The 26,054-nt window shown below is 44.3% G+C and overlaps 1 protein-coding gene across 3 annotated transcripts; it reads left to right on the forward strand.

The window, feature by feature from the left end:
• The first annotated feature begins 475 nt into the window (after positions 1 to 475).
• gpsm1b (G protein signaling modulator 1b) lies at positions 476 to 24,199 on the forward strand. Of its 3 annotated transcripts, none has more exons than XM_035527603.2 (14): positions 476 to 633; positions 9,172 to 9,393; positions 9,790 to 9,925; positions 10,554 to 10,696; positions 11,479 to 11,602; positions 12,168 to 12,283; positions 12,609 to 12,764; positions 12,972 to 13,080; positions 13,448 to 13,562; positions 15,823 to 15,893; positions 16,370 to 16,534; positions 20,706 to 20,868; positions 21,589 to 21,794; positions 22,071 to 24,199. In XM_035527603.2, the coding sequence occupies exons 2-14, from the start codon at positions 9,173 to 9,175 to the stop codon at positions 22,272 to 22,274; spliced, it is 1,929 nt and encodes a 642-aa protein (XP_035383496.1). In that variant the 5' UTR covers positions 476 to 633; position 9,172; the 3' UTR covers positions 22,275 to 24,199. The 3 variants fall into 3 exon arrangements, with proteins under 3 accessions (XP_035383496.1, XP_035383495.1, XP_081575836.1); XM_035527602.2 differs by lacking the exon at positions 476 to 633 and adding an exon at positions 783 to 1,073; XM_081719710.1 differs by lacking the exon at positions 476 to 633 and adding an exon at positions 7,923 to 8,151.
• The last annotated feature ends 1,855 nt before the right edge of the window (positions 24,200 to 26,054 follow it).

Here is a 26,054-nt window from a genome sequence, read left to right on the forward strand (position 1 = left end):
AGCATCTCAGAATACAAACTGTGGTCTAGAATAAAAGATTTTTGTAAACACTATAAATGAGAGGAATCCGAGTTCTCGAGTCTGTCATGAGATGACTGAGAATCATTACACTTTTTTTTTTGGCCAGAATTCAGGCTACTGGCACTGGAACAATATGAAGTCACTGGGGGTCTGGTGATAATCCTGCATGTGGCACTAGTCATGGGTTCTGTTACTCTTATCAGGCGGCTGATAATCATGTCGTTTCACACTTTCAAATGAACTCCTCACACTCGCCTCTCCCTTCTTATCTCAGGCGTGCCTCTCTACTGCTCTTATAAGTCAGTGAGACTAATTTGGTTGGCACATTTAAATGAGTGTGTAAATGGGCGACTTTGCTGGCTGATGAGGTGGGGGGTTACATAGGGCCCAGGGCAGATGGCGAGAGGGAGGGGGAGGGGCTAGTCGTGAAAGAATGGTAACATTGAGGGTGAGACACGAGGGGAGGAGAAATGAAAGGGACTCAAATGTGAAAGAGTGACTACGCACGTGGACACAGACGTATCAGACATCGTGTTCGGACTGGTGCGAAAGATTCACTGGGGAGCTTTGTGCGTGAAGTAAAAGTGTGTTCGTGTCTGTACATCTAAGAATGTAAGTGCACACAAATATTTTTGAAAATCAATGTGGACACATATTTGCCAATCCTACAGGCAGAGCAGTGCACACATATTGTACTTCCTGCTTTCTGATGTCACTCAGCAGGGAGGGGCTTTGCTTTTTATGGTCTATTTGCCAAATACCTCACTTCCTCAGTAGCTGCCATTGCAGAGAGGAGGGAGGTACTGTGTCTGAGAGTGTGTGTGCGTGTGTGTGTGTGCGTGTGTGTGTGTGAGTGTGTGTGAGAGAGAGAGTCAGAGAGAGAGAGAGAGAGAAAGAGGGATACAGATATTGGAACACACACACACTCAGAGCCCCAGTGGAAAGGGTGAAAACGTGAGCAGCTGGAAATCTCGGTGAGGGCTAGTGGAGCCCGCAGCTCTGTTGGCTTCTGACATGGAGCAGGACCTGGCGAGCAAGAGGCTCCACTCAAGGTAGGAGGAGCGCACGCTCGGGGGATGGGTGGCCCAGCGGCCGCGTGAGTGCACGCTTGGAGGCTCATGCTCTTGGGTGGGGAGGGAGGAAGCTCCAGGGCAGCGGGGTCTGCCGGCTGGAGGAAGCGCTTGAGCGGGGAGGGGAGCCCCACTCGGCTGTCTCTCCACTGCAGAGAGGCTCTGTGCCTGGCTCTCACTCCCAGACCGCTCTCGCTTCAACCGGGCTCCTGACACAGGCTGGGAGCAGCTCTTGCAGAAACTCCCACGTCTACAGCGCACAGGCGTGCTCACGGACCCGAGGGATGGGGGGTTGGGGGTGGCTGAGGTGGCACACAGCATGGAGGCTATGGCCTTGCGGTGCTGGAGTTTGTGTAAGTAACCGTTCAGCAGCTGCGTTTTCTGCCTCTGGCCGCCTCTGCCTCTCACCCTCATCGTTTCATGCTGCTGTCTGCGAGCCATTTCCTCATCAGCCTTTTGGTCTTTCCTTCCTCCTGGCAGCGGCAGATCACCAAGCTCTGAAAATAATTTGAATAAGAATTTGAATACGGAAAAATTCAGCTTTAGATACTTTATGTTTATCACATCAGTAGTGTGAGGTTTCTGAAATCACTGAGTCAGTGTTAGTGAGTGAACGCATACTACTAATTCATGCACTTCAAGACAGGACAGCTGCCTGGTTATGTCTCTTGAGTATCTGAGTCCTACGAGCAGAATGGTGCTTTCTGAGCACTGCGTGTGCATCATATAATGTAACAAACAATGTAATGCTCCATCTAAAAAAGATGTGTTCCTTCAGCCTGAGCCTTGCCTTGACTGTTTCTACTTGCTTGTTGACTGACAAGTAGGCGAATGGGGCTAACAGTGGGTTGTTTTTTTTTGGTTTGTTTGTTTTTTTTTTTGTACTGCTGTTTGTTGTCATGACACCAGGGGGCATAGTGACAACATGATTGGCACCGGCTTTGGCTGTCACTGTGATTCTGCGATGGCAGAAGGAATGCTAATGGCATGAAAGGCGCAAACCGACGCTCAGAGGGGCCTTCGAAGCCAGTCAGCACGTCGCGCACATGGGTGCAATGAACTAGCTGCTTAGCCAGGCGAAAAATGTGCCTCACATTCTCCATGTTTTCAGGGAATAGGGGCCAGTTTTGATCTAGGATTACCTGAGTCAATTTCAATCCAATAGATTTCTAACAAGCTCCAGTAGCACACTCCAGTTCCATAACTGACTGGACATGCTGAGTAAAATATTACCAAATTGGAATCTTTGACCTTTTACACCATGTCAATTAAGTTCCAGATCTGAAGAACTGAAAAACTGCTGTATGAACCTTCTAAGAGTAAATGTGCACTTTTAAAATTAAAACGGAACCAGAACTGTTAGTGATATTGTTCGTTGTGTTCAATGTACATTTGAACAAATTGCAGCTAGATAACTTATGCAGTAGCTCCAAGAGATGTGTTGGGCAGAGCTGACACCTCCTTTTATTAGGTGATTTGACAGAGTGGACTTTCACTGCGCCATGCTGCTGTGTATGTGCATGTGTGCGTGTATACATGTGTGTGATGTCAAGCCAGCATAGCACTCACCAGTGGGGTCTTTTGTCTCAACTGTGTGTGTTTGGCTTTCATCTGGAGCCTCTCTTATGCTGATATCAGAGGCGACACGCTATCCATACACATGAGCCGATGCCTTTAGCTGGTGAAAACAATGGCAGGACCAGGAGACAGCTTGTGAAAGGCCCCCCTCGAAATCTACACCATTCACGATACAATGGGTGACTTATGAAATCGACCAAACTCCGACGTATTTCGGAAAGGGAATGAAACGGTGCTGTGTGGACGATAACATGGGGGAAGCTGAGGTGAAAAAAAGTGTTTAATGTAGGGTAGAAGAAGGACTTCGGTTTGAATGACCAGAGGGGAAAAATGGTTTTCATATTTCTGTGCTGGCACATGCTGATATTGTTTTCGTTGGCCAGACAATCAGTCCATGATTCCATAATAATAATGATCATAATGAAGGCCTGAAGGGGCATTAAAAATCTCAGGACTGAAATTCTCCAATGAAAGATATCTTAGGTACTGCCGGATTTTCTGTGGTCGCTGACAGAGGGGAAAAAAGAAGAAAAAAAGAAAAAGAATTCCTAGAGTTACCCTTTGGTTTCCTTGGCAACTGGACTTGGTTGCCTCCAATTAGGTTGGGATTAATACTCTCTGACCTGAAGCCCACATTTCTGCTGCAGGATAAGTCAGCATCTTAACACACCTTGATAGATGTGAAAGGTCAGTAAAAAAGAATCACATATGCATTATACATTATACAATGCTTAAAAAGATACATATATACAATAAAACTAGCATGCACATTTCATGCTAAAATAATACATGTTCCTTAACACAACTGGTTCATAAAATATATTTATACTGAAAAATGTCTGTATGTGTCAAAGTGACAAGTGTTTGAAACAGCAGATATCTCAGATTTGTTACAGAATATAAAGGGGCAGAAATGTGTTTTATAATAATAGTAATAATCCATGTATGTAAACTTGTGATAATTGATCATTTTTACAGACCCTATGCATATGGGTTCACACAATCAATGGTTCAATATTCAAAGGTCTGTTTAAAAACCTTTCCTGTTACAACTGTATCACAAATAACCAATCGTCTGAACCTTGAAAGGATTTCTTATCTACACTTTCATGTTGACGGCTTAGCTGCCAAACAGGATGTCCTTCCTTCAGTCATTTCTGATTTGCTGTAGCTTAGCTCGCTACAGGAAATACAATAATTTCCAGTAGGCTGGTATTCTCTAGAAATCAACACTGAGGCTATATCAAGTCCACATATTTCTATAAGTTTTATTTTATAAACAGTGTTCCTACATGTTTAATACAGTATGAAGCACAGCATAGTAAAACAGTTTGACCGCAGTTTGAATTAACGTCCAGATTCAGGGAAAACGGACTCGGAGAATAGCCACTCAGTCTACAGTCACCAATATGAAATTGCCATCATGCAAAACTGTCAAAAAGGCTACAGTTTTCGCAGCTGCTATGACGATGCATTTGAGCCAGTGAAACCACAGACGTATAATTATGCTGCAATTGTCTGTGAGCTTGCCAGTTAACAGCGTGCTCTTCTCATTCGCCCATGGCAAGCCCAACCACAGGCACATCTCTGCTCTACTCGTGGGGCCAGCCAAGGAGTCAAAGCCCACAGGTTTTCTACCATTGGTTACTATATTCTTTTTGTCCCACCCCTTACTAAAATCATAGTAAAACAGCACTGTGGTCTGAACTGCCACTATTTTAAATGGATTTCTATGGAAAGAAAGGGCTTTTCAAACGTTTTGCCTTTTTAAACAAGTGAAATTGATGATAAAGTTTGAATAATGCAACCAGATATGGGATTAGCTGTGAGATTGATCTTCACAGCACGTGTGCTTAAGGCCTTTTCTCAAAGGAAATGGTGCTTTTCATATTTCAAGTGTCTGCAGTGATTAGGTACAGTGGAAGCTCTGAAATATCAGTATCTAGACCTCTATCTCCTACAAGAATGTTGGCACACTGCTTTGGAATTGAACCAGTAGGCCTGTAGTTATTGAAATGAAGTTAAAAACCAAGAACACCTGTTAGGAATCTTTTCTTGCAACATTATTCATATTTGCTGCATTTGGATCACATCTCCCCGCAGTTTCTTTCTCGCATACCATTCTAGGTTGAAACTGGGCTGATTTACAACTTGAATAGGTAATTTCTGCAACCTGCTTCTGTTTATTGTTTCATTAATTGTTGTTTGTGTTGTAGTCTCATTAAACTCATTAGAAAGTTGTATACTTGTCTCTCAAGAGGTCAGGGAACTTAAGCCTTAAGCATCTCTTCAGTTCAGTGAACCCGGTCTTGAAGTGGTCACAGAACCCTGACAGGGACAAGTTCCATTTAAATGCACTTTTATCTTACAGTCACTGTGTGGAAACCTGAATGCTTGATGCAGAGTTATCAGGTAGAAGTTCCTAGACCTTGAGAGTTGAAGTCTTCTTTTATGGGTCATGCTTTCAACCTTTGTTCACTTTTGCTACAGTGTGCTGTTTCTGCTATTTGCACAGTATTGGATTGTTTTATTTGGCTAGCACGCATCTGCTGGGGAATTCATATCCTTGGCTTTGATCTAGTCTAGACCAAGCTGCTTTACACTCAGCCAGTTCATAGTGCTCCAACCAGATGGGGTTTTATCTTCACCTGGGAGTTTACATACTGTACTGCTGTGTGATTATGTGCTGTAAATGGTAACACTGAAAGTGAAAAGTGTTGCCTTACAGCTGACCTAAAAACTTCAACAGCAACTTAAAAATCGTAGCAACATAAACACTTCACATATCTATGTATATCTACACATGTACAATGTAAGTACACACTATATACTGCCAGAGAAATTGGACGTGTGTGTGTGTGTGTGTGTGTGTGTGTGTGAAACATTTCTGGGAGTAACTGCAGTGTACTGTAGTTAAAGATGTAGAGGTAGTCAAAATAACAGTGAAAAATACATTTCTAGAGAAACGGCATTTTTAACAAAGGTCCTTCATCAACTATGCAATCAAAGTGCTCCCTGGAATCATCTTCTCTCTCTCTCTCTCTCTCTCTCTCTCTCTCTCTCTCTCTCTCTCTCTCTCTCACGCACGCACAAATGTTTGTTTTAATAAATTGTATAACATAGCATATCACGTGTGTGTATATAATGCAGTAAGCACAGTGAGACTGCTACTATGCTCTGTGTCTCTTACTGGTTGCACTTGCATTCTTGCACCATCTGTACTTACACTAAAGTAGCCATCTTGTCTGGGGTGTTTGCAGCACTCTCAGCTGATTGGCTGTCTATTCTGTAATCTTGTAGGCTACTAAATCTCTTTAACGTTAATTCTGGATTTCCCAGGTAATCTTGCTCCACACAACAAATAGCATTTGAAATTGTTCTTAAGTAAATACACAGAACATGATGCCATAAAGGTTCCATAAAGCTCGTAATGGCGGCAGCCACTGTATCACCAGCATACATGCTGTTACACACGTCACCACTTGCATGTGTTTAATGGCTAACCCACCTCAACTTGTCTCTCTGAAATGCCTACTGGACCTTGGCACTCCTAACCTAGATCACAGGCCTGAAGTGCTTCCCATGATCTCTGAAACATTAATCAGGGTCTCACCATGGACTGAATTAAGAGACAAAGGCTCAGACACAGCAGGAGGGTGGCCATCATCTCAGCAACTCACCAGGCCGCCTCACAGGTCTGTCTTGTTCAGAGATCAAACGCTATGAATGTCAGAGTTAGCGTAGCTGGTCTGTAATCTGCAGAGAAGGGGATGAAGAGGCTACTTGGGTTGAAAGAGTCAAACGCAGTGTTAACATGGGCTGAATGAAATGGTAATTGTGTTAGAAGTCAAAATGCTGCATCTGCCCGCGAGGAAGTGAACGTAAGGGACCCTGACACTGCTCTAGGAATCTGCTGTGCTGTGTCTAAGCCAACGTGGTTAAATTCAAGTGGTGATGGCCCAAAGCACTGTTGAGTGCAACATTCCCAGCGCTGATAAACCTGATTTTATTCTTGATAAACAGGATTATAATTATTTGAGGTGAATTAAGTGCGCCATAGCAGAATGAACAGCAAACTTGACAGTTCTCGGTCTCTGCAGGACTGGAGACTGACATCCCTGATCACTCCTGACGCTGGCAGTGCTGAGGAGACAATGACCATTTTTTCTTGACTTAAAAAAAGGAATAAAAGTGACTTTTTCCTGTTTTCTAATATTACCAAACACAGATGTGGTTTTCTAAGCCACAAGAGTGCTCCAGTGAGGTTCTGAGCGATTTCCTTTCTTCTATTTTCAGCCCATGTCCCCAGAGTTCCCTGCTGCACACACACTATGAAGCATGAAACACTTCCTGTAGTTTCTCATCACACCTTTAGGAAAATGCCCCCTGCCAAGCACAAATGATATGGCTTCTCTTTAAAATCGTTTATAAACCTGGCTATATGGGAATGAAAGTGATCCGTAATAGATATCTTATCATCTACAAGATTTAGACTGGAAATCAATGTATCAAAGATCAAGGGCAAAAGAAGCATCTTTTATTCAAATGTTTTGTATAGTAAAGTGAGCTGTGTCTGAAACAGGTGGGCTTTTTTAGGGCTTTTTTATGCAGTGTCTCCATGGGAGACTCAAATGCCTTTTTCCCAAATCTAAACGGGTCTCTGTCCTCCTGAACGTCTTGATTGCAGCTCCACTGCTGCTCCTGTACTGCAGGACTGTGGCTGATGCCTTCTCCAATGTCTGAGCTCTGATTGAATGAATATCTGTGAGGATTAACAGGTGCTGGATTATCCATGCATCCAGGGCTCTGCATGTCCTTCAAAGAAGAACACATGGGGGAATTAGGGCAGCTTGTGCCTCTCGCTGCCCAAGCCTTCCTGCTGGGAGAAGCTGGTGTGACACTCGTCATCTGTCCTCATGCAGAAACATGCCTCCACTGCCTCATGCATCGATTGAGACAGCAACACACGGATCTGCAGACAGAGGACAGGCTACGACACCAGCTGTTGTAATGTGGCTCGAAAGCAGTCTGTCCGAGACTCAGTAAGATGGACTGTTGGATGAACGACTGATGCAACAGATTAGATTTTTTGACTGATGTGGTCTTGCTGTTCGGTAGGTTTGCTCTGTGGTAGGTGGTCAGACAGTGTTAAATTATTATTTTTTTGCCTGACCCAGAGGAATCCCTGTTTAATAGTTTCATTAGGACTTGACCCATCATTGTGCATCCTCAATAGATGCAGGTTCTTTAGGCAACCCATCGAGCAAGGAGCAACTGTGATGTCTGCCTTGCCGATCTTAAACCCACCACAAGATATGAACCTGGATGACTCGATGTCAACTGCAGCCTGCCCCCTGAGTCGGGCTCAGATTGCTTTATGCAGGCTGGCCCATCATGGTCCTAGACCCCGGGCCACTCTGAAACCCTTGCAGATGGAGTTGGGCATTTATGTGGAAAAGACCCAGGGCAAACAGAAGAACAGGTACATGTGTGACACCTACATATGCCCGCGGTACAAAGGCTAATCAGCTGTTAAAGCTCCACAAAGCTGCAGGAACTGAACCGTGTTTATCTGAGCACTTAAGCGAGATGTGGCTTGACAGCTATTAACTACAGAATGTTGAACGTCAGGAGTTGAGTTAGGAGATCTGTTTTTTTCTTTCTTTTTTTAAATGTAAGGAACTTTTTTTAGTCTAAGTGCAGAAGTGAGTGGGGCTGTTGCGATGTCCGGGCAGAATTTTCTTGCGTGATCTCTACTGTCAATTCCTTGAAGACAACAGGAAATCCCCTGTTTTAAACTTCTTATAACTGGCAAGCGTTCAGGCTATATTAAGGCTTTACAGTCATTATGTTTTGTATTTAAAAAATGAAAGAAAAACAGTGAATGCGGTTAAGAATTGCTGTCTATGTACTCTCAATGAATGCTGTTTGACTTATGGTGTTTGTCCTCCCTAAATGCTATATTTTTCTCTGTGATTTTATTTTTCCATGAAAATAAAAAATCAAAACTGACCTCAGATATTTATGAGCTTCCTGATGGAATGGACTAAACTGACTTAAGGCATAAGACTTCAGCATAACACTTCAGAAGCTTTACCACCAAAACCATAGCACAGCTGCATGTTTTGTCTTCATGTCTGAGTTTTGCCATAGCGGTCTAGTTTTTTAAACACTGTAAATTGCTGATGTGGATATAAATGTCTGGTTAAGATTATTAGACAACCCCCCACCTCAAGTGGTTTCACTCTTGATAACAGTGTTATCAAGCCAGCATGATATATTTCTTCAGAGAACAGATATTTTTGTCTGTTCACTAGTAGCCATTCCTAACAGCACAGGTTAAAAATAATGATGGTTAGGGTGGTTGCCTATGTCCAAATCTTACTTCTGAATGCCAACAGTTGTTGGATAGCGTCTACTTCTGGAGTAGTTCCCAAAATCCTTGAGCCTTTCCACATATTGATGTTAAAGTGAATTTCTGTCCCTCTCTTGGTCTCCTCAGAATGGAGGCATCTTGCCTGGAACTGGCTCTAGAAGGCGAGAGGTTGTGCAAAGCAGGAGACTTCAAGGGAGGGACAGCATTCTTCGAGGCTGCAGTCCAGGTTGGGACAGAAGACCTGAAGACTCTTAGTGCCATCTACAGCCAGTTGGGGAATTCATACTTCTACCTTAAGGAGTACGGCAAAGCTCTGGAGTACCATAGACACGATCTCACGCTGGCCAGGTACGTGGGGCCAATATGACATTATACACTGGAAATGATATACTTGGTACTAACGAACAGCTTCAAGGCTAGAGAAATTAATTATTATTCAACGTATCAGCAGCTGCAGAAAGTGTCATGGTCACCACAAGGACCTGCATTTAGAGTCCGTGTTAGAAGAAACATGGATAAATTTCTTCATCGGATGTTTACTAATAGCGTGTGTGGCTATATGTTGGAGATCAGCCATGGACTGATCCCATTTGAAATCCACTGTGTTTTTGGACAAATATCTAGTGGGCTAGTAAACTAATTCAATGCAGCTTACCAATGTACTACAGTAGGATATGGATCTACTGCATGCACATGGTGATCCAGAGAAAAACAGATGACCGTGTCTTTGTTGTCTGGCTGCAGGACAATAGGGGACAGGATAGGGGAGGGAAAAGCGAGTGGGAACCTGGGCAACACTCTCAAAGTGCTGGGACGCTATGATGAGGCAATTGTTTGCTGCCAGAGGCATCTGGACATCTCCCAGGAGCAAGGAGACAAGGTAGGAAGACCTCAGGGTTGGTTCACCCTCACTCTAAACCGGGGATGCACAAATATGTTGGCCAGCAATCGGTATCAGCCAATCAAATGAAGCATCTGCACATATCAGTCAACAATTTCGGTGAATCACTTCTCTAAACATCGGTCCTGTGATGGGACCTGGCCCAGCCAATAAGGATGCTAAAGTCCCAGATTGCATTCCTCTTCCTGCCATCTACCTCCCCAAGGTGACCCCACAGACGACCTGCTGAGAACTGGTGGGGTTCTTCCCTTCACTCAGGGGTGTTATCACACAATCAACATGAGAATGTCAGCACATTAGCAGGTGGCAAAGCCCTCTGTAAATTCAATCACCATACTCAATAAAATTCTCAGAAGACAGCAAAATGGCCATGGAAGAAAACTTACCATAGTAGTCTGTCACTGTGTATTATGACATAGCAAGCTAATATGCTACACAGTGCCTACAGCCCTGTTCTAAAACTGTTATTACAGCATTCCAGTTTTTGGCTGAACTGAAACTAGAGCAACACACAAGTTCCACCAGCAATTCATAATAATCTCAAATAGACCCAAATGTACACAGGTGCTATAATCACGTGTATATATATCCACTTCCTCTGTGTTAGGTCGGAGAGGCGAGGGCGCTGTACAACATTGGCAACGTTTTCCATGCCAAGGGTAAGCAACAGCTCTGGGGCTGCCCACAGGAGCCGGGAGACCTGCCAGCTGATGTCCGAGACACTCTGCAGAGAGCTACAGCTTTCTATGAGTGAGTGGCCAAATACAACTCCAGATCCACAGTGATGGTCTTATTGTTTACTCCTGTGCTATGTTAGTCACTAAATGCTAAGGGTACATTGTGTACATTGTTTACGCACTGTAGCCTCACTGGGTTGTACATGTTGAAACACATTTGTCAGAGGTTTCAAGGCTTCCACACAGGTAGCAGTGTGTATTATGGAAGAAAAACTGACCACAAACAATTGGCAATGCAGGAGTTTCCACCAAGGTGGTGTTTGATGTGAAAGCACTACCAAGAGAAAACAGGGCCTCAAACAATATGGGCTCTGTGGGAACGCTGACCTGTGTTATCAGAAGTAAACATGTCAATGACAAATGCTGAAGCCCCACAAAAACACAGACAAGATGTATTCGGGTTATAGGTTAAAATAAGGTTATAGGTTATTTTAATTTTTAAAAAATTATATATTCCTATGTGCTAATGTCTCAAAGTTCTACATACGACATCGAAGATTTAATATAGGATATATTCACTGCATTGAAATTCTGTATTCACTGCAGTAAATTGTTTAGCTCCATTCCTGTGGACTTCAGTGCCTGGCACAGTTTGAAGTTTTCCTCACCTGAACACACCCGAACCAGCTCCAAATAAGGGGCTTGACTCTTAGCCATGTGTGCTGGAGGAAAGGAGAACCTGAAACTGTGCAGGGCGGAGGTACCCATATACATATAGCATACATTGCCATATACTGTAAGTGGCCTTGGACTCAGTAAACTATGAGTGATTATCTCCCCTACTCTGTATTTTAGAATGAACCTCTCACTGGTTAAGGAATTAGGGGACCGGGCAGCCCAGGGCCGGGCTTTTGGTAACCTTGGCAATACCCACTACCTGCTGGGTAATTTCATTGAGGCCATCACGTTCCACAGGGAGGTAAGACCCTGACTACCTCACATCACATCACCCACCCAGATCATTTTATTTACATTTACAGCATTTAGCTGACGCTTTTGTCCAAAGCAACTTACAATTATGACTGAGTACAACTTGAGGAATTGAGGGTTAAGGGTCTTGCTCAGCAGCCAAACAGGCAACTTGGCAGTGGTGGGGCTTGAACGAGCAAATTACAAGTCAAGTACCTTAACCACTGAGCTACCACTACCAATTTGATGTTGTTGCCATGGTAATAAACACCACAAATGTATCTTAAAATCTCATATAATACATCATATTTGTAAACTATTCTTATATTAATAAATGCACAAAGAATAATAACTATAATCCTATTATTTAATAGTTCTATTACATAAAGAAAAATAATTTTTCTGTTAAATACACAATACTAGGATACATACGAACATTTAAACGCAGCCTTCAAACATCTATAAACGTTTGTTACATTTAAAATAATTAAGGCCCCTGTTTGACTATCACTAATGCAGGCAGTTCCTAAACAATCAGTAGAAAGAAAAGCCACCGATATTTTTTTCTTTTGCAGAGACTTTCCATTGCTAAAGAATTCGGCGACAAAGCCGCTGAGCGAAGAGCGTACAGTAACCTTGGCAACGCTCTCATTTTCCTGGGCCAGTTCCACTCGGCAACAGACTATTACAGGTAAGCCTTGACTTCACTGACATCTACAGGACTACCAAGGTATAACATGCACCGCAATTTTTCAGGTGCTTTCGGGTGCAGAATATTCGCAATTGTCCACCGGATTAAAACATGAATTGTACTAGCCAATGTGCATTTTGCTGACAACGTTGTGGGAAGAGAAATATGTTCCTAACATTTTGTTCCAACATATATGTGTTAGATATGTTCAAACGATATGTTCTAACATTTCATGAAAAACAGTAGCAATAGGTCGTTTTTTGAAGGATACTAAAATATGCTTCTGATCTTCACTGGCATCTCTTTACACTTCATGTCTCGTTAGGAAGACGCTGCAGTTGTCTCGGCAGTTGAAGGACCAGGCAATGGAAGCCCAGGCGTGTTACAGTTTGGGAAACACGTACACACTACTGCAGCAGTATGACCGCGCCATCGACTACCACCTCAAACACCTGCTCATCGCCCAGGAGCTCAACGACAGGTCAGCTGCGCTTTAGCTGCTTCTCTTTCGGACGTTGAACTTTCCTTAACTTTATCGTGAGTGCAGCTCCACCAGCAACAACTCTTTAAAACGACAACGGCACCGAATTCGTTTTGGCAACAGCTGGAATTTCATTGTGTTCAGACTGACTTGCCCAGTATCCAAGGCCGTATGTTCGCGGGCTGAATATGGGCTGTTTCGCCATAGGGTTGGAGAAGGCCGTGCTTGCTGGAGTCTGGGCAACGCCTACGTCTCCTTAGGGAACCACCGCCAAGCCCTGCACTACGTCCGCAAACACCTCGATATCTCAAGAGAGGTCAGAATGGAGATTTGGGAAGTGCTTGTTTATATCAGAACTATGTAATAAGCTGATAACACAACAGTTTAGACACAACAGTTTCGCCATGTAATGATGTGTGAGTGATTGTAAAAGCTGATACCTTCGTAAAGCGTCCTTGCGTTTCAGAAAGGCGCTAAATAAATGTAAATAATAAAAAATAGTAATAATAATAATAATGCAGCAACACAAATGAATAAAAAATGAAGAGACTAAAAAAATAAATAAATAGCTGTCCTGGTAAGTATATGATGGGAGGTTAAAATAGTGATGTCAGAACATGATAGCAGTCTTCTGCGTTCTCTCTCTCTCTCTCTCTCTCTCTCTCTCTCTCTCTGTGTTTCAGATTGGGGACAGGAATGGGGAGTTAACGGCTAGAATGAATGTGGAGCAGTTGATGGAGGCTCTAGGGATGAAGGAGGGAGATCTCTCTCCATGTAGTTCAGAATTCGAGATGCAGGGTAAGAGCGAAAGAGAGGAAGAAAAAAACCACCACCCCAGCATCCCTTACTCACTTAGATACTGCCTGATGGATTGCACTGCAACTGTGCATGTGTCCACTTTAACTGTCCCACCGCTTTTCACAACTCTTCCACTCTGTTGTCACATAATCACACACACACACACACACACACACACACACACACACACACACACACACACACACACACACACACGCACCATTTCACACCCCAGCTTGCGCTGTGAGGGAGAGTCAGAGTTGGGCTGCTTGCATGCTAGCTGTTGGAGTGGTGTGCGTGCTGGGCTGCTGTGCCCGATGGCTCCCTCTCCCGCCCATACTCCTGCACTGGCCGCCTCTAAAAGGGTGGTGCTGTCCTCCCGGCCTGCTGTTCTCAGCTCCCCAGGGATAATTCCCTCGTGTGGAGCACGCGTGCTGGAGGACAGCACAGGGTCGAGTCTGTTTAAGAGAGGCAACATCAAAGCGGGCTCGTTATGGACGCTAATGGCTGGCTCTCTTTTCGCATTTAATGCATTTTTTGTACTTTGACCAGTAATTGTTAATAATTGCCACTGATTATAAAGCAGGAAGAATTATACAGGCGTTAGATAATGACCCTGTGCTGTTGATCTTGTCGATGACTGGAAGAGAATTGATGTTGTCAGCAGAGGTCAGTTCTGTACTGTCGATGCATAACAGGTTCATTCTCATCAGGAGAGTGATTAGATATTAAACAATTTTAGCATAATTACCTTTTATGTATAATTAGATATAAAACGTGGTAGGTGAAAAGGGGAAAAAAAGTGAATCCATTAGTAAGAGCATGCTATATTCGGTCTTGTAGAAAAAACACACAGCAGATCATGTTGTTAAAGCTCATGGATCTGGTTTTCCAACTGAAGGGACGAAGTGGGGTGTGTGTTTTTTGTTTTTTTTGTTTTGTTTTTGTTTGTTTTTGTTTTTTTAAAAAAACAGGCTCGTGAGAAGGTGGAAAATTCCATGTCACTGCAGCCTGCTAAAATTCCTCCTGGCTGCCTGGTTTGTTTAGACAGAAGTGCTTTGGTTGGTCTGAGTTGAGCATAGGCTGGCTTCGTGCTGCCCTGTTTTAGCCCTGTGCTCCAGGTGGGTGACCTCAGAACAGTCTTCCTTTTGCCCAGGAGGAAACAGTGAGTCAGAAAACACACACACACACACACACACACACACACACACACACACACACACACACACACACACACACACACACACACACACACACACACACACACACACACACATACATACATACACACACACACAGAGACAGAGCGAGCATGTCTGAAAGGCTGTTTCTTTGAAACTGGAAGGGTGTGTGAGGAAGCAGTACTGCTGGGTATTTTACATACTCCCTGTCAGAGTTATCAGGAGCCTTGGAGAGATGGGATTAATTCAAATCTGTGTTTAATAGGCTATGTGATGGCACCTTGAAAGCGATTGTGCTATCTGCAGTCTAAAGGTCCAGTTGCAACCTTAGCTCTCCCCTTCAATGCAAACCGCAGCACAAAAATGACATTTTTATGTTTTTAAGTTTTTCGTTTGGGTCAGAGGTGACTGCATGGTGGCTGGCTCCTTCAGCTGGCATCTGACCATGTGAAAGCCTCTTTTACTTGCATTCTACTTCAGGACCTGCTGCTTGGCTACTCTGAAAGAAAAATGATTTTCTTGAGGTCAGCAGGTCAGTTTAAGGACCAGGTACACGTGAAAGGTGCTTACTGAAGGCATATAATAATTTGGAATATGACCTGTTTTGTGTTTTGCAGTAGAGGGCTATTTCTTATATTTTTGAGAAACCTGTGTGGATTTCAGAGTGTTGTACACATGAAGTGACTAATTCAATAATACAACACACATCGTTGATATGGTCACATAGGGTGTTGACAGCTCTAAAAGATTTAAACATGAGATCTGCAATCCCTTGAATAATATTCTACACTTCTTTCTCCTCCCCACACTGTAAAATTACAGCTGTCTGAAAGCTCCATTGTAGTTGCCTTCCAAAATTTGGATTAGAAAATGTTTTTTAGATTTGTCATTCAGTAAGGCAGTAGAAGAGTGTACCGCAGTTATAGATTCTAAAAACCCAGTGTGTTCTAGTTGGATCGGCCACTAGGCCACTAGCTACTCCTTTTAGGCCTGTGCTGTTTCTCTGCCGATGGATGAAAATCGGACAAAACCAAAACTGACTGGATGTGAAGTGCTAAGGGTCTTTTGTTCCCCCCCAGGTGCCAGGCCAAAGTTCACAAAGAGGAACAGCATGGACAGCGTTGACCTTTGGAAGTACAGTTCTGAAAAGGTATTAGCTTTTGAAGCGTTTGTTTTTAGCCACTGCCACATTGGTGGTTTTATGTGTGAACTGTGAACTACGCATCACGAAGCTACAAGGCTTTCAAAAGGAGCACATCAACAGGAGGTGTAGCAAGCTTCTCTTCAGTACTCTAAAATCTCAGGAAGGCATATAATTATTTGGAATATGACCTGTTTTGTGTTTTGCAGTAGAGGGCTATTTCTTATATTTTTGAGAAACCTGTGTGGATTTCAGAGTGTTGTACACATGAAGTGACTAATTCAATAATACAAAACACATCGCTGATATGGTCACATAGGCTGTTGACACGTTACTGCTTTTCGTCCAGTTAAACGTAAACATTCCAGTAAAGATTAGTACTTACTGATGCAGCTTTTTAACGTCATCAACATAAGCAAGAGTTTCAAGTGTTCACTATGTATTTAAGTGCGGAATGAACATTAACCTGCTGTTTTGTAACTTAGAATGGAAACGGACATGACGTGAACAGCATGTCCAGGGGGTCTAAGAACCAGCTGTCTCAGTCAAGCAGGAGAAAGACCTATGCAGAAAGCCAGTCATCAGATGACAGGCAGTGGTTGGACTCACCTGTGGACACAGATGACATCACAGTGCAAGTCCCGCCCCCGGTAAGCACCTCAGTGACCCTGTTAATACATGAAGCTATATGATTTTGCTCAGTAAAACTACCTCTGCTAAGTACTTTGAATTTGATCATTCGGCTGGGAATCTACAGCACAGTATTTGATGATGCTGGTGCTATAAGTGGACTAAAACAACTTTTGAACCACTTCCATTCCAGAATATATTTAGCTTGGTAAGGTTTGCTGTCAAAGTTTTACTGTTTTTTCTGAGGAAACACTAGCTTGGTTCTCAGACTGTGCTGTATGAAATTCATAATTCAGCATTACACAGGACATACCATTTATGTACTATAGTTCATCCAGACATGTAGGCTACTAATGGCTTCAGCAGACTTAGACATGGCATTAAAAACACTCTTTTTTTTTTGCTGAGGAGGATAATATAGTCTGAAAGGTTTGTCTCTCTTTAAGCTGTTAATTGAATCTTGCAGCTTTGTGCGAGTATAAAAGCACTCCTCTGAAAGACTGAGCTGGAGGCAATATGCTCGCTCCATGTGTGGCCAGGGAATGCAATCAATACCCTGAAGCTGCGGGAGTTGCCTAATGGATCTGGCAGGATCACATATGATCGGGAAGCCGTCTCCCCATCATCTGACACGGCCTCGCGGGCCCGTACGTTTATCCTTGGCCTTTGGGCAGGTGCTGATGCCCACACTTGCTGGCTACGTTTGAAATGTGGATGACTTCATTAGCACCGGCACAAGAGGACGCCAAACTGGCCGTGTCCTCTTCGACACCATAGATTAGTAATGTGAACAGAGGCTACAGAAAATAGGTTCTTCTCTCCTCTGTGGTTCTTATCTTGGGAGTCTCACAGGAAGGTACCACTGGCCTCATTCTGGTGCATAAAAGCAGGTATTGACAGAGAGGTCATGTGAGCGGCATAGATATTTTTAGAACGTCATTTGACATGGCCAGGAAAATGGAGCCACCTAAGTCTCTCTTTGTATCCTTTGACCTGCCTTTATGCATGCAAACACACACACTCTCTCTCTCACACACACACACACACACACACACACACACACACACACACACACACACACACACACACATACATACACACACACACAAACACTCACACACACACACACACACACACACACACACACACTCACACTCACACACACACTCACACACTCACACACACACACACACTGATCATCAAGGGAGAGCTACAAACTATGTGTCTATTGTTTTTGTCCAGTTCGTTGTTTAGGTGTGTGTGCATGTCTGTATATACGTGTATGCACAGACTGAAGGCTCTAAGATTGGGGTCGAGGTTTCTATAGCAACTGTGATGTAATGTAGACAAGGACCGCCCATTCTCTCTCTCTCTCTCTCTCTCTCTCTCTCTCTCTCTCTCTCTCTCTCTCTCTCTCTCTCTCTCTTCCACCCTCGTTCTCACCCATCACATAATTGAATAATGAAACCAAATGCATTGGCAGTTGTAAGAGCTAGGCAGAGTAAGTGATGTAAGAAAGAGTGGGGGGAGAGAGAGAGAGGTAATACATAGTAAAGGTGGGGGAAAAGCCAATCACACGGATATCGGCGGACACAGATTAAGAGCTCAGGACAACTGGCTGGCATAGAGTGGTGGGTAAATATAATTTAAAAAGAAAACTTTATCTCTTAGATTTAAATTTATATGGACATTGGGTGAGTTTTTACAGCCACTATGATTTATCTGTAGTTGAATTATTTTCATTTTCAAATGCAGGAAGCTTATGTGCAGATAGTGTGGTTTGTAATGGATGGTTGTGAAGGTGGTGATTAGTGATGGAATCCTCTACTTCCCCTGCCCCCTTCTCCTGCCCCCTTCTCCTGCCCCCTTCTCCTGCCCCCTTCCCCTGCCCCCTTCCCCTGCTTCCATCCCCATCTCTCTTATTCCCTCCGTCTCTATCTCTGTCGCCATTTACAGTGTGACCTTGGACAGTGAGACCCCCCTTTTTATAATGAGCTGTTTTCCCACAGTAGCACAAAGATGGCCTGCAGGAGCGAGGGAAACAGGGAGAGAAAAAGAGGGAGAAAAGAGAGCAAGAGAGGAAGAAGGAAACAAAGGAAGAGACCTTAGGTGTGAAGGGCAGAAGTTGGCTTTGGTCAGTAGTTTAGCTGGATGCGCTTTGGTCAGTAGTTTAGCTGGATGTGCTTTGGTCAGTAGCTTGGTTGTGCTGTTATCAGCTTTATACAGACAAAGTATTGCTGTATGTTTCCTATAAAAAGGCAGTTCTGTTTTCAGAGGGGCTTTTGATGAATAGCCACTGTACCAAAATGCAGTTGACAATACTGACTACTTCAGAATATCTATGGTTAAGAGCCTCTGTCTACCACAGGGAGCTTGCTGATCGACTTGTATGTGCTCGAAAGTCATCAGAAGCAAGAAGCGGTTTATTTAAAAAATCTCTCATGAGATGCTGATAACAGGGAGCATACAATGTGCTTATCGGGGCAGTGAGAACAGTCCGTGATGGGTTGTGTCAGTGCCATGTGCAAGGGGAAAAGGTCGAGGCTATGTGTGAGAAGAACAGCTCGGGCCGGGCTCTGTCGATACTGCATGTGAGGAGAACAGCTCCGTCTGGGCTCTGCCAATGGCGCAAGTGAGGGGAACAGCTCGGGCCGGCCTCTATCAGTGCCGAGTTTTAGGGGAACAGCACAGGTGGGGCTTTATTGGAGCCGTGTGTGAGGGGAACAACTCAGGCGGGGCTCCGTCGGTGCCGTGTGTTACACAGGGCTCTGTTGGTGCTGGGTGTTACGGGAACAGCTCCACAGGGCTCTGTTGGTGCTGGGTGTTACGGGAACAGCTCTACAGGGCTCTGTTGGTGCTGGGTGTTACGGGAACAGTTCCACGGGGCTCCGTCAGTGCCGTGTGTTATGGGAACAGCTCCACAGGGCTCTGTTGGTGCTGGGTGTTACGGGAACAGCTCCACAGGGCTCTGTTGGTGCAGGGTGTTACGGGAACAGTTCCACAGGGCTCCGTCAGTGCCGTGTGTTATGGGAACAGCTCCGCAGGGCTCCATCGGTGCCGTGTGTTACGGGAACAGCTCCACGGGGCTCCGTTGGTGCCGTGTGTTGTGGGAACAGCTCAGGTGGGGCGTTATTGGAGGCATGTGTGAGGGGAACAGCTCAGGTGGGGCTGTCGATGCCGCATGAGGGCAGCAGCTTGTCTGCTAATTTCAGCGCAGTGGGTTCTATTGATTTTTTTTTTTTTTTTTTTTTTTTTTTTTTTTGGTGCCACTCTGACTTTGATATCCTCGGTTTCCTATCAGCCCACCCTCTGGCACCCTGATTGAAAAGATTGTGTTGCTCTCACAGAATGGAAGGTCTATCAGCAAAGCAGCTCCATGACCCAACACAATGGCCCCCGCAGAGACACAGAGAACTCGGGGTGTTTAGGCAACCCGCCGTACACTTCGAGAAGCCTTTGTGTTACTGTTTGTCTTCCGTTTGCTGAAAGAGTGTCAGCTGTGTTTCAAAGTGTCTTGCCTTTCTTTTGATGTGATTGCAAATGGAATGGCGTTGATGGTACTGGGTACACACAGATTAATAATCCCACTGAATGATGGACCGGAGGATCAATCGCTATCATTACAGATAAATACAGCTATTCATTCCACCTCCCTTATGATAGAGGGAAACCCGTGCTAGTGACACCTCACCACTGATATGGTAGCCTCTGCCTTTCAGCTCTGTTTGCTCGTGTGTGTGTGTGTGTGTGTGTGTCTACATACTCACATGAGCTACAGCAGCTGACCACACAAAGGTCACAGTGATACATTGGTGGAACACAGGTGTGTCTGGGGTCTTGGCAGCAGCTCACCTGCAGTCAGGGGCAATGAAGAGGTGCAGCAGGACCTGCTCTCAGGCTCGGCGAGATGACATGAGCTGCACACAGGCTTTGTTAGATGTTTAGAAGAACTTATTTTTGTGCCTGCCATTACTACTTCTAGGATGGGAACGCAAGCGGTATCCGTGTTTTACTTTACACTGCAAATAGTAATCTATAATTAGCCTCACAGACTTCAAGGATTTAAAGGATTTGGGCACATCTGTGCGCTCATGGGCCCGTGTAAGAATGTTTGCGTTGCAGGCTCTTTTGGAAACTAAACCTGCGCGTTTGTTTGTCGACTTCGCCCCCCTCCCCACCCGCTGTGTGCAGAAGCTGGGTCGTGACCCCTCAGATGAGGACTGCTTCTTTGACCTACTCAGCAAGTTTCAGAGCAGTCGCATGGATGACCAGCGGTGCCACCTGGATGAAGGTGCCAGTGGGCAGGAAGGGCATGGAGCCGCCGGAGACCCCGCCCTCAGCGACATGCTCAGCGGTCAGTCTGCCACACACAAGGCTGTCAATTAAAATCATTATCAAATCAATGTAAATAATTAATGACTATAAAATTGCTGGGGTGAATTTGAATTCATTCAAATATAATGTAAATCTTTTCTTGAGATATTCTGACAGATTAGCACTGGTAAAAAGATATCACTACCATTGCTAAAGCTGCTAGTTCATTAGCCACACCAGCTCTACAGATGAACCTTTCGGGTTGCTCTCCTGTTTCGCTCAGTTGTGTACTCAGGAGTTCACTCACCGAAGGAAGCTTGTACTGTATATTCCACTATAGTTCCATGTTTTATGTGGCCTCATTTATGAATGACCTGATTCATAAATGATCTCAGTTTATTCCAGTATTCATAAGTATTTGCATGAACACTATTTAAACTGAACAGTATTTACAAGCGCATTTATAGTATAAATATGCATCAAAAACACCTATCTGACCCAGGGCCTTTGGTCAAAACCAGGCCATTCATGAAACAAGCCAGTGAAGGTTGACACGGCACACACACGGTACAGAACTCTTGTACAGTCCGTCAACTGGTGAACTGCAGTAATGGTGCCAGCAGTGGTGAACTACAATCCACAATTTTATATCTTCCAGTTAACTGTAACATATGTATGTAAACATACGGCGGCCTTCCTAATGAAGTCTTTGCTCAGCCGTGAACGCTGCACTAAGGCTCCGCGTGTGTGGTGTGTGCAGATGCCAGCCTCCTCACATCTCCCCAAACAGAGGAGTTGTTTGATCTGATCGCGAGCTCTCAGAGCAGACGACTGGATGACCAGCGGGTCAGCGTCAGCAACCTGCCGGGCCTCAGGATCACCCAGAATAATCTGGGCCACCTCTGCGCCGAACCCGACCTGCAGGAGCCCGGCGACGACTTCTTCAACATGCTGATCAGGTGCCAGGTGAGGGCTCTGATGAGCTGAACACGCTGCTTCTGGGCTTTTAGTTGCACTTCAGGGACCCAGGGTTTCACAGTTGAGTGGGCTGGGCCTGGGACACTATTTAAAATGCATCTCCCAAAACTGAGGGACAGTGATTACGCTCCAAGTTATGTCATTTTGTTAATTTTAAGGAATTCTTTTGACTGTCTATTATCTTACATTACTTTGCGATAAATAACATCTCCAGTACCTCCAGCGTGCTGAAAACGTCTGTTTGTGTCCCCGATCTGGGTGCAGTCCTCCCGGATAGACGACCAGCGTTGCTCTCCGCCTGAGGGGAGTCCGCGGGCCCCCACCGTGCCGGACGAGGACTTCTTCAGCCTGATCCAGAGGGTGCAGGCCAAGCGCATGGACGAGCAGAGAGTGCAGCTGCCCTCAGACAGCCAGGACCAAGCCGAGCAGCAGGCCGAGGTGGAGCCCGCCGCCAGAGACAGCAGCTAGACGCACAGCCCCAGAAGGACGAGAGAGAGAGAGAGAGAGAGAGAGAGAGAGAGAGAGAGAGAGAGAGAGAGAGAGAGAGAGAGAGAGAGAGAGAGAGAGAGAGAGAGAGAGAGAGAGAGAGAGAGAGAGAGAGAGAGAAGGGTAATGCTGCCAGTGCTGGGGCAGAGATGTTCACAGCTATGAAAGGATTTCTGGATCAGCCGGCCCTACCCCCTTAAGTTGAGAAGAACTGTGTAAGCTGTAAAGCATGCTTCATCAAGGGAAGCACATAGCCAACTATGAGCGTGCGATCGTGCTAAAAATGACAATGAAAACATCTCTGCTTTCAGAGTGTCACTACGCAACTGGGTACAGTATTTTTAAAATTTATCTGCCACAAATGACCAGCAGTGACTGCTCGTACGTTACGACTGCTCATGCTATGCGAGTTTATAGGCGGGCAGTTCATCGTGCACTCAAGCGAGTCAGCGTTGTAGTGAGGACTAGCTAACTCCACATTTGTGAAGGGTCACAAGCCTCTCCGAGACACATCAAAGGTGAGGTTCCACATGTCTGATTAGGGGGAGCCACCGGACTCTTGCACTCGTCTTGAACACTGTCTTAATCCACGTCATGGAGTTTGATTGTAGTGTTCAGCATTAGGCTTTTGAGACCTCCGCGAGTGTATGTGAACGACGCTGGCGAAGGTGCGGTGGGATCTGGATAACAGTGTTATTATGGATCCGGTGGCGTGTTCAGTTTCTGTTACGTAGCTACCTACCAATTCTGTTAGCTTTTACTGAAAACGGCAGTTCCAGCGCTGCGTTGTTTATTGTACAGGGCATTGTTTGCCTGATGTCAGGACAGTTTTCTTCTCCCCACATTCTTCCTTTGTCTTTTCTTTAAACATCATATTCGTGTCAAGTTTAAGATATATATTTATTGCAGTGGCTGAGAAAAGAGTAACATAGTAATTACTGTGAAGAATCAATTGACAGTTTCAAGAAAGACATTAATTATGAGACATAAGAGCACATAAATATCATAAGCATGCTAATTTTATAGAAGCCGCCGAAAGACGGCCTCCACTTTAAATGCATCAGTGTTGTTTCTAAAGTGATTACTTTCATAGAAATGTTAAATACACTGGCGCAGGTGAGCAGTATTGATGTGTGTACCTATAGAAAGAAAATCTGCACATATGAATCTGTACAAAAGTGGAAAAAGTAAGAGCAAGTAGTGTATGTGCTATCTGATCCATGATCAGTATTGTGCTTTAGCCTATTGTAAGTTTATATCAAGGGGCACTGTGATAGTGCAGTGCCACCTGGTGGTTATGAGTGTCAACGTAAGCTGCCGTTTTTTATGGCGTCAATTGTGGAGCCAGGAAGAGATATTTCAGTGCTCCAAAACTGACTTATAAGCGCTTTACAATTCTATAAATGTAGACAGCCGCTGTATTAATGTAGTGATTCTTTTGGGTTGTTTTTGTAGGCCTATTCTGATTTTCTTTTCATGAAATGCTGTTAGTGCCTAGTGTCAGTATGGACAGTCATCTCTTAGCTGCCCTAACGGCCCGTAACAGGAAAATGACGAGACATCATACGTTAGTTTTGCATAATTGCATAACTTTAAAGAATCAGTAACCAAAGTATAACGGTATGGCAGTACAAATATGAGGCACATTGGGATGAGATGGGTACAGAATACAAAATAAGAGTCTCCTTATTGTGCTTTTCGACTGGCTCAAATACAAAATGTAATTATTTCTAACTCAAACCTTTCAGGTATGAATGATTTCACTAACCAATTTTACTAATTGATGCTGTAACTTGATCTGGTATGCTTTTAAGGAACACTGCCATAAATGTTCCCTTTTTGTATTTATTTTCATGTTTGTTGACCTGCAGGTCCACATGCTTTTAATAAAATGCTGATGAAAACACCATCAGCCATGTGTCCAGTTCTTACGCCAGGTGAAATCACAAAAGCTGTTTAGTATAAAATTATTCTGGAGTATAATACCTTAATACAATCTTCAGTCCAGCATGATACATTGAAATAATTATGATAATTAGACTTTAGACCCTCCCCTTCCCCTGAATGGGAACTTAGACCATGCACTCCTGGCCTGTTGGTATGGCTCAGAGCCGTGCTGTGCTGATGTGTTGAAGTCACACTGAACGTGAGATCTGGGCAAGAGTTCAGGGGATTAGTGCAACGTGTCTCGGTGTATATCTGAATTTACCCCGCTGTAGAGGGAAGGAGTTCCAGCCCCATGTCCAGCACACATGCAGACGCTCCTGGATCAATGCTCACTTTATCATCAGACTTAAATTGGAGTATTTATTTTTTGTTGTTTGTTGTGTTTTAAAAATCCCTGTTATCTGCTACTTGAATAGTCTGCAATTTTATGTTAAAACAAAGCTTAAGCCTTTTTTTTTTTTGTTTCATTTGACATATTTCTGAGAAAGTCCTGATAGTAGAATAATGTATAGTGGGACAAAATTACACATTGTAACCCCACCTGTGCACGATTAATTGTGTTATAATTTAACCGTGTTTGGAAGGCTCTGGTTCAACCTATGATTCCTTTTCTTTATTTTTGCCATAATGAGACAGATTCACAAATACATTTAAAATAAACCAGAAATGAAAATAAAAAAGGCCAAAAGAGAAACTGGTGGAACGCTGGAACTTTGACCCTCTTACAAGTGAAGGATTGCATGTTTATATCACCTGGAACAGACACTCGTCTCTGTTGCAGTACCTGCTGCTACTTTACATGTACAGCATTTGGCAGTTGCGCTTGACCAGAGCATCTTACAGAAGTACTTACATATCCTCACGTCACGATAGGTCAGTGTTAAGAATACCACCAAGGCAAAGTCCTGGCCAGAGTGGAAAGAAGGCAGTAAACAAGTAGAGGAAAAATATAAATAAATAAACTGCATGTTTAAGTCCTTGGTGACTCCATGAAGATGTGAGACTTCAGTCTTTATTTGAAGACAGACAGTGGAAGTTCATTCCACAATGAGTGCCTGGACAGAGAATTTCAACACTTGTGTCTTGAGGGATGGTGGTTCGAGGTCGAGCAGTACTAGAGACTTGAAGGCAGTGTGGTGTAGAATGGAGCTTGATTAGTGCCTTTAGGTATGTGGGAGCAGGCCCAGTTATGGTGTTGTAGGTGAGAATCAATGTTTTAAATCTGATACGAGTAGCTACATAGAGCCAGTGGAGGAAACGCAGCAGAGGGAGACATGGGAGAACTTTGGGAGGTTGAAAACAAGCCGTGCAGCTGCATTCTGCATGAGTTGCAGGGGTCTGATCGCACAAGAGGAAGGCTTGCCTGGACCAAATTGCAGAAGTCCAGTCTGACTGAACAAGCAACTGAATGGCTTCCTCTTTTAGCTGCCTTGTAGACTGTAGAAAGGCTAGCGGCTGCTCTGAACTGCGTTGCAGGCTGTAAAGAGGCAAGCGGGTGGACTGGTCTACCTTGCAGGCTTGAAAGAGGAAAATGGCTGCTCTGGTCTGCCTTGCAGGGTTTAGAGAGGCTAGTGGCTGATCTGGTCTGGTCTGCCTTGCAGGGTTTAGAGAGGCTACCAGCTGGTCTGCAATAACTGATAATCCTCCATGAAACAAATGTGCTCTATACGGCTGGAATCTAATATATCTCGCATCTGTCCACTTCCTTTCCACAACTTCCTCTGCTTCCTCCTCCTGTCAGCTCAGCCTGTGTCTCGGATGCACACATTACAGTGCCATGTTCACACTCTCTTATTTACATGTTTTTCTCTCTCT

Source organism: Electrophorus electricus, chromosome 8, assembly GCF_041902795.1.
Source record: "Electrophorus electricus isolate QZ-2024a chromosome 8, ASM4190279v1, whole genome shotgun sequence".
Taxonomy (NCBI): domain Eukaryota; kingdom Metazoa; phylum Chordata; class Actinopteri; order Gymnotiformes; family Gymnotidae; genus Electrophorus; species Electrophorus electricus.

What these genes read in the sequence shown, in the direction of transcription:
- gpsm1b (XM_081719710.1), top strand. Translation starts at nt 7,949, where the DNA reads ATGTCTGCCTTGCCGATCTTAAACCCACCACAAGATATGAACCTGGAT. An exon ending in TCGGCAACAGACTATTACAG is followed by an intron (nt 12,284 to 12,608) that starts GTAAGCCTTGAC and finishes ATGTCTCGTTAG; the next exon opens with GAAGACGCTGCAGTTGTCTC. An exon ending in GGAAGTACAGTTCTGAAAAG is followed by an intron (nt 15,894 to 16,369) that starts GTATTAGCTTTT and finishes TTTGTAACTTAG; the next exon opens with AATGGAAACGGACATGACGT.